At 43.3% G+C, this 10,258-nt stretch overlaps 4 protein-coding genes across 4 annotated transcripts; all 4 read left to right on the forward strand.

Annotated features, from left to right (window-relative positions):
* Positions 1-2,450: 2,450 nt before the first annotated feature.
* Positions 2,451-3,785, forward strand: LOC108110605. The gene is made up of 2 exons (XM_017219703.2): positions 2,451-2,952; positions 3,039-3,785. Exons 1-2 carry the CDS (start codon positions 2,736-2,738, stop codon positions 3,719-3,721), a joined length of 900 nt encoding a protein of 299 aa, XP_017075192.2. The 5' UTR covers positions 2,451-2,735; the 3' UTR covers positions 3,722-3,785.
* Positions 3,786-4,152: 367 nt separating this feature from the next.
* On the forward strand, positions 4,153-5,249 carry LOC108110629 (MAM and LDL-receptor class A domain-containing protein 1-like). The gene is given in 4 exon segments (XM_017219728.2): positions 4,153-4,393; positions 4,483-5,023; positions 5,077-5,119; positions 5,121-5,249. Coding segments are annotated over 4 exon segments (942 nt in total). The 5' UTR covers positions 4,153-4,164.
* A 448-nt stretch (positions 5,250-5,697) lies between these two features.
* Positions 5,698-6,994, forward strand: LOC121529970 (MAM and LDL-receptor class A domain-containing protein 1-like). The gene is made up of 3 exons (XM_041818130.1): positions 5,698-5,815; positions 5,920-6,460; positions 6,562-6,994. Exons 1-3 carry the CDS (start codon positions 5,698-5,700, stop codon positions 6,992-6,994), a joined length of 1,092 nt encoding a protein of 363 aa, XP_041674064.1.
* A 349-nt stretch (positions 6,995-7,343) lies between these two features.
* LOC108110436 lies at positions 7,344-9,787 on the forward strand. Its single transcript, XM_041818120.1, is given in 4 exon segments — positions 7,344-8,210; positions 8,327-9,037; positions 9,039-9,171; positions 9,408-9,787. Coding segments are annotated over 4 exon segments (1,938 nt in total). The 5' UTR covers positions 7,344-7,452; the 3' UTR covers positions 9,744-9,787.
* The last annotated feature ends 471 nt before the right edge of the window (positions 9,788-10,258 follow it).

Here is a 10,258-nt window from a genome sequence, read left to right on the forward strand (position 1 = left end):
GTCATCCTTGTACCCAAGTGGATGCACCACAAACAGGGAAGTCTAGTAGTAGGTTACTCTTTATGGGGAGTATATGATAAAAAAAAATAAAACATATTGCAATTTAGCAATAATTAAAAAAGCTATATATATGCTGCATTTATCTGACTAAAATAATCATTTTTCTATCTTCCTTTTGTCAAATATTTAAAAAATTGAAGAAAAAAAGATTGATCTATATGCATAGATTCCCTTCTGAATACCCAGCTCGGCTTTCCCTGGGCACTTCGATTGAGAATACCCCACATCGCCATCGTCCATTCTGTTTGTGTGTGTTCCGCGGTCATTGGTTTGTAATTAATGCGACCAGAAGCTGACCAAGGAGCGACTTGCCACGCCTGCGGCGGCCTAATGTTGCACGGATCCAAAAGCCGGACCCAAAGCGCCCGAGTCGGAGGTAAATCGCCGGAATGGCCCGTCTGTCTGCGGTTTCCCTCCACGGATGTGGTGGCCAGGGGGACTACTAGGTGGCTGGCAACATCTCCGATGCCTCGTTGAGTGCTTTTGTGTTTAATTTTATTAATTATCGACGTAATCTTTGAACTTTGGCGCCCCGACTCCCGGCGAACTTCAACTTTTGGGGCCTCACATCTCGCAGAAGCAAGGCGCCTCCATTAATCGCGTTAACTCGAACGTGTGTGTCAGTCCTTGGTGCTAAATTCGCCTGCACAACTTGAGGGCGAAAGTTCCAACAAAACACAATTAGGTTTTTGGCATATGCAAGGGAAGAGAGCAGCTGACGGGGAGGTTACGTTCTGGTTCCACTTAATCTAATAATTCATTTATTCAGTACCAAAACACCCAAATATCTGAGATAATTATACAAGTGAATGAGTAACCCATTTGCGAGATGTCTATTGATTTGATCACTGTCTGTCTTTTCTTTCTATGAATTTAATATATCAAAAATCAACTGCCTTACTAAGCTTTTAAGAATTTGTTACTAGGGAAAGCTAAAACAGGATGTGAATAATTTTAACATTCTTGATAACCGTCTGAAAATTCCGCTGAATATAACGACTTTTCCCATATAATAAATTATTAAATCATTTTGAATCATTTGAGTTATCAGATAATGCGAACGCAAATGAGCTGTATATATAAACTTCTTGGAATAATTCAGCTGAATCAGAGTACATAAGAAACCCACTCAGCACCACAGCGCTATGTAGTTCCTTCTTTACAATCTCGAATTCAAACGATTCGATATATATATATTATCAACAATTTCCTTTCAAAGCTTTAGCTAACTTGCTTTCTATTGAATGGTTTCCAAAATATCCCAATTTGATTTGGTTATCTGCGTTACCATGTCAGGCCTTTTCACGGAACTTTTAACCTTTCGCAAACCGCCCCCTGGACCCATTGCCCTAGCAGCGAACCTCCCCTGGTAACAGCTGCTCATTTGCTGCTAATCCTGGCCACCGATTGGGCTCTTTCGGACCTCTGAAAGGAATTCCCACCAACCGAACCACCGTCATTGCCGGGCAACTAGACAGCCAGTCGGTGGTTGAGTCCGTAATTTGAGCGCAAATATTGAAGTTTCAAAACCACCGGCAACAGTGGCTGCTGCCACAAATAAAAGAATAATAATAATAATGAGCAAATATTTAAGCAGCCGGGAACTTATCGTAGGAACAGCGACGGCAAGGGAGCTCAGCTCTCGATCTGGCTACACGGGAAAAAACGAATGCAGATACTGAATTTGGTTTTCCTTTCTCTCAATGTCAATGTAAAATGTGAAATGCATAAATCAAACTATATATAAAATTAAGAGTTTTAAAATATTTCAAATATTATAAAAATAATAAAAATTAGAGCGTGGCTTATTTTCTCTATGCATCCAGGAGTTTGCCTGACAAGGAACATCCCCCAGATGGCAACACCCTTCGTTTCCCAGTTTTGCTGATTGTAATTATGACTGAAATTTGAATTGCTGGCGGGAAGGAGGGGAAACGGAGAATCAGAGAATGGGAATTCGCTACACTTTCCGTTGCATTTTGCCGGACACGTGGCAGTTGCTGATCCCCGGTCACGTGGCCTTCGCCAGCCCGTTAGACCCATTCCCCCACCGCCACCCATTCCGAGCTCATCGGAAGTGCCAATAAGTAGTTGTCAATATTGACTGATTATCTCGACACGGCGAAAGTGGGGGAGATTTGCAGGGAGATGCGGAGAAAGCGACGGTCGTGATTGCGAGTTGTTTGAGCTTAAGCGGAAGCAAACATAAATCACAGCAAGAAGCGCCACCCTCGGCAATTATTTTCCAGGACTTTCCAGGAGATGGCCATAATTAAAGATTGCAGGCGACAGGAAGAAGCTGCTACCATTTAGTTCCATTCCCCTGCAATCCAATCCGACCGGAGATCCGTACATCTGCATTTGAATGGCGATCCGAGACGATATTACAATCGTGGCTTAGTGCTGTAATAAGGGAATGAACTAAGCTAGAAGTCAGAGAGTTCCAGATGGTGGAGATCTCGATCTATGAATTTCCCGTTTCTGACTAAACACTACCTTATCATCGAAATATATATCCCCTCCTTATAGGGGCGATAACCATTTTGTGTGAGTAATTATTAAAAACAGAATTAAAACTTAAATTTTGATAACTCAACTTCCAAAGAGGTATATATTTCAGGCAATAGTTTCCTCTTAAGTTCAGTCGTCTTCGGACTTTCGAAGTTCGTACAGCCATGACATTTTTCTGTGCTCTTGCAATCCTTCTGCTTTGCAGCTTAGTCCCAATACAAGGAGGTACATGTAAGCCTAGCTACCCATTCGAGAACGGAAAGGTTGAAGAGAAGAATGGTTCCCAATTTCTAAGGTGCAATGAAGGATTCACCCTGCTTCCTAGCTCGGAAGTGAACTGCACAAATGGTGTTTTTCCGGAGGAACCAAGGTTCTGCGCCAGTAAGTAACATACCAAATATTTGTGGAAGAGACTTAAAGCCTTATTGAACCATTAAAATTATTAATTCATTTTTTAAATATACTAGAGTCGGGCTGCAAGGAGATTGAGAAGCCCGAGAATGGAACTATTACGTATTACAATGATAAACTGGAGAGCAGGACTGATTTCACTGCCTCTTGCCTGAAGGCGGAGATCAAGTGCGCCGAAGGATTCATTTTAGCCGGAAACGACACTACTTACTGCAACGGAGAGCAGTGGCTCCTTAAATTGGGAAGCTGCCAGGCCAAGGTTAAACAAAACAAAGACGCACATTCCACGGATGTAAAGGAACCCATTACAAATGAGAAGTCTATATCGAAGAAAATTGGCACTGCTGAGACAGAAAACAAGACATCAGACACTAAGCAGTCTCATGACAAGACATCCAACCCAACAAAAGCCCCAAAGGAACCCAGTAACCCACATCAGGCTCCAAGCAAAACAACAGCTACATCGGAGAAACCCAAATCGGGCTCCAATGGTGAAGACAAGTCTTTGAAGAAAGACAAAAAGGCAGCAGAACTCAACAGCGCTCTGTCAACAGCACTTAACACAACGGCTCTAAAGGAAAAAGTCTCAAAAGCCGCAGATGCAGCAGTAAATGCCGGAAAAGATGTCATAAATTGGGTTAAAGATGGTTCAATACTGAAGAACAGCGGTGCGAATCAGTGGGGAAAGTTTTGCTTAGCCTTGCTCATTGGGGCTGTACTTGCACTTATTTTTAAATGAGAACCTAAGTAGTTAGTCAAATTATATAAGACTCTAGTAAGTATGCAGATGACTCAGGGAGAGTAAAGGAAATAAAGAGTCTGCCAAAATAAGAAATCGAATTTGTTTTTAATCAAATGAGAAGGAACTTTTATTTCAGCCAACATAGAATATATCGAGTAAGAACTCCAGAAATTACAACTTGAGTTCGGTTGTTTTAACTTCTAAAATATTTCATGAGTTCTGAAGTAACAAGCAGTTATCTAAAACGAGTTTGTTCATATAATTACAAAACAGAAATCGAGACACTCTGCACCGAAATCTAAACTGGAGATTATGCAAATATTTAAAGTTTCTTAAACAAAAACATTTCAGCAAGATAAGAATGTGCGTATTACTCACTTCATGTTCAACGACTACGCTCAGTTCAGTCGGTGCTTGGCTGCCAAATTTATACAATCGCAATGGCTTTGGCGAGTGTTTTCTGGGCACTAGCAATGCTTGTCTTACTCACTGTGGGGGAATCGACTGCCAGCTGTGATCTTGAAATAAAGTTAGCGAACGGGAGAGTTAGGGAGTCATCTAGCTGGTTCCCAGGTGACTACATCAAATTCGAATGCGATCTGGGATATTCCCTGCAAGGCAAAACGTGGCACCTAGGCAGCGGCAGTATTCCGAGGCGTTTCTGCACCAGTAAGTGGAAGTGATGTGCCGCAGGGAAAGGAATGCTTATTGGTTATATTAAAAACTAGTAAATAAAACTGAAAACATTTTGTTTCTAGAGTCGGGTTGCAATGATTTGGCAAAACCGGAAAAAGGAATAATTACCACCACGGACGATGGCTTAAAGGCAGAGATCGCGTGCGATGAAGGATTCGTTCTCACCGGAAACCGCCTGACTTACTGCAATGGAACGCAGTGGATCATCCCGCTGGGAACCTGTCAGGCGGCCAGTTACGCCAGTGACTACTCATGCGACTTTGAGAGGGAGGATCAGTGCGGTTGGAAAGCCAGTAAGGCCATACCGCAGCCGTGGACGCGGACTAGCGCTGCGTCTGACTACCACAGAAACATGTGCCTCCACCAGGATCATACCTTTCAGAACGGCGTCGAAGGACACTTTATCCGCTTGCAATTGCAAGTACACGCTTCCAGAACCTACCACTTCGTATCCCCGATTCTCCCCAGAAATCTGACTTTAGGCAACTCCTTGCGGTTTCACTTCCAACTCTTCATGTCCGGGACGAGAGTGAAAGACCTGACGGTGTCAGTGAAACCCGAATCAATGGCAGTCGAAGAGATGTGGTTGGGTTTCAAGAAGAAGTAAGTCAGTAATAGGAGATTACATTCAAAGAATTAAAATTTTTATCACTTAGTTCCACCAAACTAACTGTGTCTGGCGATCAAGGCGCCAGCTGGAAAGAGCCATTCGGTCCCCATCCAAGAATTAAACACGGACTTCCAGGTAGTCTTCACAGTGGCGGACCCCAGTTCCCTCTCTGGAGAAATTGGGATCGACGATGTGAGGTTTATAAAGGAAAAAGTATAGAAGGGAGCATGCAAAAACATTTTAAAATAAATAACATATTTGATTTCCTTATATTTTCTAATGAATCATTGGAAACAAGAATCTTATGGGAATGTTTTGAATGACTGGCTGATAAAAACAAAATCTTAATAAAATGCCTTGATTTTTGCCTTTGATAGTTTTGCCTCAAATGGAATTGGGACACGATAAGAAGAAACAAAGTATATAAAGCAGCTTTCGCTTATATATAACTATATTGGTGTATTTTATGTACCTACCAAATCTTTTTTAAAGTAGAATTCGATCTCAGCTCAGTACAGTCGGTTGGAGTTTTTTAAACAATACGCATCTTGCAATGGCTGTTTCAGCCATCGACCTTGTCTGTATTCTGGCAGTACTTATTCTAAGTTACTTGGGCTTAAGCAGCGCGGATTATTGTGAGGAACTCGTGACTTTAGACAATGGATCAATGAACACTTCTTACGGTCAACCAAAATTCAGTTGCAATTCCGGATATACCTTTCAAGGAAGTATCATTAAGGAATGCACAAATGGTCTTGTGAGAGGAGAGAGAATATTCTGTACCAGTCAGTATTATCAGTAAAAAAAATTGGCCCATAATCTGCGGATAAAAGTCAATCAGCAGTTTACCCAGAAATAATTCTTCTACATGATTTTTCACATTTTTCAGAGACGGGTTGCAAGGAGGTTCAGAGCCCGAAGAACGGATCCATTGTCTCTGTCGAAGGCCTAAAGGCGGTTGCGACATGCGATGAAGGATTCGTTCTTTCCGGAAACAAGGTCACTTACTGCAACGGAGTTAATTGGAACACTGACTTGGGAGAATGCTTGAGGATCAATGCCACAGTGGACTATTCCTGCAACTTCGAGACAGAAGATCAGTGCGGTTGGAAGGCGAATGACGATCAGAGCAATCCATGGAGGAGGATCAGCGCTGCCAATCACTTCCACTCCATGCGAACGGGTCCCCAGAGAGATCACACTTTTCAAAGCGACTCCAAGGGACATTTCATTCGCATGGAAACAAGCTCTTGGTTCTTTTACGAAAGCCACTTTGTATCCCCGATATATCCCAAGAACCTGACTTCAGGGAACTCCTTGTGCTTTAAGTTTCACGTATTTATGTATGGACAAAACGTCAGAGATCTGGTGGTGTCAGTCAAGCCCGAAAAAATGGAAATTGAACTTATGAGGGATGAGTACAAGAAGAAGTACGTTTAGTTGGTAATAGTATTCTGTCAGTTCTGTATATGCAAAGATCCGTAGAGCCTTTTAAGGGTTTTATATCTAATCTACCTATTCACCGTTTCAGCTCCACCAAATTTATTCTGTCTGGCGATCATGGCCGCCAGTGGCTTAGCTATTCAATCCCCATCGACGAGATGCAGGAGGACTTCCAGTTGATCTTCACAGCCACGTCAACCAATTCCCTGTTTGGGGACATTGGAATCGATGATGTTGAATTGGCAAATGGCGATTGTAGGAAGAATTTTGTCCCAGAAACCACAGAGTCTTTTGAAGACCCGATGGTCGAAACCACCGAAAACACCGAAAACAACGAATCCGCCAACTACAACGAATACGCCGACTACAACGAATCCACCAAAAACACCGAATCAGTGAACATGAATGAAAATTCTACAGAAAGCACACAAGTGCAGAGTGGGGCAATGGGCTATAAGAAGTTTGGAATATGCAACATTGCTTTGCTAACTTTCGCGATGATTACACTTTTACTTAAGTAAGCCGCTTTATTTAGAATTCATATTTTTCATTTTGGTTTTTAGCTTTAAGATATAATAGCAAGAAACTTTTTGAATTAAACTTACTCTGCGGAGGCAGAGTATTCTCATGTTTAGTCCCAACATTCTTGCTCCTTCAACAGATTATATTTCTTTATAATAACTAGCGTAATGTTATTATATTTATATTATATTTGCGATTGGAGTTTGTTTCTCTAGTGAATGAAAAATAACCAGCTTGTATGGAATTGTGAATGAACGATAAAAAAGTTATCAGCAGTTGCGGTTTTCTGCCCGCTGTGATAGTTCGAGAACGTATCACTTGGAGACCCGATCTCTGCTTCGTTGAATTGGAATTGTCTCAAAGTCTCGACTCGGGAGACAGTCGAGCCACGACTGGCTCTCAGTATTTTCTCTGCTATTGGGCACTAAGTACATCAAGCGACTCTGTAACCACCGCAATGGAATTTTTCTGGACTCTGGCCCTGCTGCTGATATATAGTATAGACCTTACCAATGGCGCCTGTGAAAGAATTTCGGATTTGAAAAATGGTTCAATCGGAAGACGAGGAAGGGATATAGTGAGATTCAGGTGCGATCGCGGCTACATTCTTCAAGGACCATCGGTAGCTACCTGTGACCGGAATGGTCGCGTTCGAGGTGAAAAACGCTTCTGTGCCAAAATCGGATGCCAGGGCCTCGAAAACCCGGAGAACGGTCGAGTTTTCAATCATAACTTGAGGGCGGATATCGTGTGCAATGATGGCTATGTGCTGGTTGGGAGTCGCACAGCATTTTGTGATGGAAAAGTGTGGAACACTCAGTTGGGATCTTGTCGAAACAGTAACCACACGGCAAACCATTCCTGCGACTTCGAGAGCGAGGATCAGTGCGGTTGGGACGTGGACAAGACCTGGTGGAGTCCTTGGAGACGGGTCAGCACGGTGTCCGACATTCACTCCCTGAGCACAGGGCCCCGCCACGATCATACGTTCAGAAACCAATCCGGCGGTCACTACATGCGCATGGAAACACAGATGGGGTCCTATGGGAGCTTCCACCTTATGTCGCCAATCTATCCCAGATCCCTCAGCCTGAAGACCGCCTGCTGCTTCCGGTTCCATTACTTCATGTACGGAGCGGGCGTGGATAGCCTGGTGGCTTCCGTAAAACCCGTCTCGATGCGGGTGACGGACATGTGGAATAATTTCAAATTCAAGTGAGTTTTGCCGGGGCGGAAGTACTGTGTGATAAGAATGCGCATGCAAGTGCTATTTTAATAAGTTTTGCTGAATGGCTTCCGTTTTAATATTATCTTTGCTTTCCAACATTTAGCTCTACCAAATTCAAGATAACTGGAGCTCAGGGAACCGAGTGGCTGGAGCACACGATCACCATCGACGAGATGCAGGAGGACTTCCAGGTAGTTTTCACGGCCACGGATGCGCGGTCTAGGTTTGGGGACATTGCCATCGATGACGTGAAGCTGATGACGGGCAGCGAGTGTGGCACGAATGGGTTTACCACCACCACCGAGCCACCTGCACCGACGGGCGACACGAGTGAAATGCCGCTGGTTTTCGATATGATGAGCTGCACGGGTCGTTGTGGAATCAAAAGTTTGGATTCTAAAAATAGCAGTCAAGGTCTCATTATGGGATGTGGGTGCGATGAGAGCTGCCTTTCTTATGATAATTGTTGCCTCGACTTTAATGAGGAGTGCGATAAGGAACTAAACGTATTTGCCGATGACGATCCACAACTTAACACTACAACAACCTCTGGCACCACTACACCAACTCCAACGACAACGAGAGCGACAACAACGACTTCTTCTACTACAACTACAACGAGGAGGACGACAACACCAACGACTTCTACTACTACAACTACAACCAGGAGGACGACAACACCAACTACTACTACGCCAAGGCCGACTACAACTACCAGAAAGGCAACAACCACTCGAAGGACAACAACCACTAAAAGGCCGACTACGACAACAACGCGAAGAACCTCAACATCATCGACTCCAAAGACAACGACAAACCACTCGGAAAATGGTAACAACGAAGAAAACTACAACAACACTACAACCTACAACTACTACCAAAAAGGTTGTTGTGACAACCACGACTGGAACTTCAACAACGGCTGTAACATCTACAAGAACACTTCCAGTTTCAACTTCCGTAGGCCAAAAGACTACAGGTAAGAGCATCATATCTTCGATATTAAACTTGGGCTGCTTATATAATTTCCATATTGTAGTATTACTTATGGTTACTTATAAAGCAAAGAGAAATTCCTAGTACCGGTGGGATCTATTCAGATTAAGCCCTGTCTATATCCTAGACTAATAAGCATGATACTACACCCCATTTCAGTCCACCCAATAATCATCACCACGAAAAAGATGAGGAATTATACTTGGGAGGTTGATCCACAGGACATCTCTGGCCACATGGACATGGGCGAAAGTGCCCCAAACCCCGCTTTGACAGTTCTGTTCCTGCTTGTTGGCGTAATCGTGGTGGTAATCCTGGCCAACGTTGTACACCGATGGATATTACCACTCAGTGGATCCAGACCCAATAGTGAAAAGGCTGTTAGTTTCCGGAAGGCTTTCCAGAGTCTGAGGAAAACTCGGAAAAGAACTAGCTCGGATCAGGCATTGTGCGACACTGATAACGAGGACGGAGATTACTTCGAGGAAATGGGAGTGGACATACGTAGTAGGACCGACCTTTGAGAGTATTGATGAATAAGAAATATAAGTGAGATAAGAAAATTTGATCATCAGTTGATTATATTAATTCATTGGGAATCAATATCAGAATTGCAAAGTGAAAGCATAAACATTAAGTTGACGAGGGACTGCAGGCTCAAGTTCTTCGCATTTCAAGGTAAGAAAGTCCATTTCCTTTTACTTATCAAAGGGTGCAGTCCTTCGATCCAAGAGTAACTATGAATAACCCAATCAAATTAGGCTGATACAAAAAGGGCAAGAAAAACGAATACGCGAAAAGCATTTGAAAGCAGCAGTATTATTTGACCTGGAAGTCAACCCTCGGGATTGAATCGCTTGTGGACGCGTTTAACGAGCATGAAGGAGTAGCGTCTGGCTCCCCGATAATCAAATCTTGTGGGGAGTGTCAGTTACTAGGAATGGCCTAGGGCTCTGAGTTTCTGCGGATTCTTGGGCTGCTGTCAGTCACTCACCCCTTACCCAATATTTTCACTCCCCTTCCTTGGAAGCCCGATGTT

This window comes from Drosophila eugracilis, unplaced genomic scaffold, assembly GCF_018153835.1.
Source record: "Drosophila eugracilis isolate 14026-0451.02 unplaced genomic scaffold, ASM1815383v1 contig_2152, whole genome shotgun sequence".
Classification (NCBI taxonomy): domain Eukaryota; kingdom Metazoa; phylum Arthropoda; class Insecta; order Diptera; family Drosophilidae; genus Drosophila; species Drosophila eugracilis.

Excerpts from the sequence above, each read along its gene's own strand:
- LOC108110605 (XM_017219703.2), top strand. The coding sequence starts at position 2,736 with ATGACATTTTTCTGTGCTCTTGCAATCCTTCTGCTTTGCAGCTTAGTC. Across the intron at positions 2,953-3,038 it reads GGAACCAAGGTTCTGCGCCA|AGTCGGGCTGCAAGGAGATT; the intron begins GTAAGTAACATA and ends TAAATATACTAG.
- LOC121529970 (XM_041818130.1), top strand. The coding sequence starts at position 5,698 with ATGAACACTTCTTACGGTCAACCAAAATTCAGTTGCAATTCCGGATAT. Across the intron at positions 5,816-5,919 it reads AGAGAGAATATTCTGTACCA|AGACGGGTTGCAAGGAGGTT; the intron begins GTCAGTATTATC and ends CACATTTTTCAG. Across the intron at positions 6,461-6,561 it reads AGGGATGAGTACAAGAAGAA|CTCCACCAAATTTATTCTGT; the intron begins GTACGTTTAGTT and ends TCACCGTTTCAG.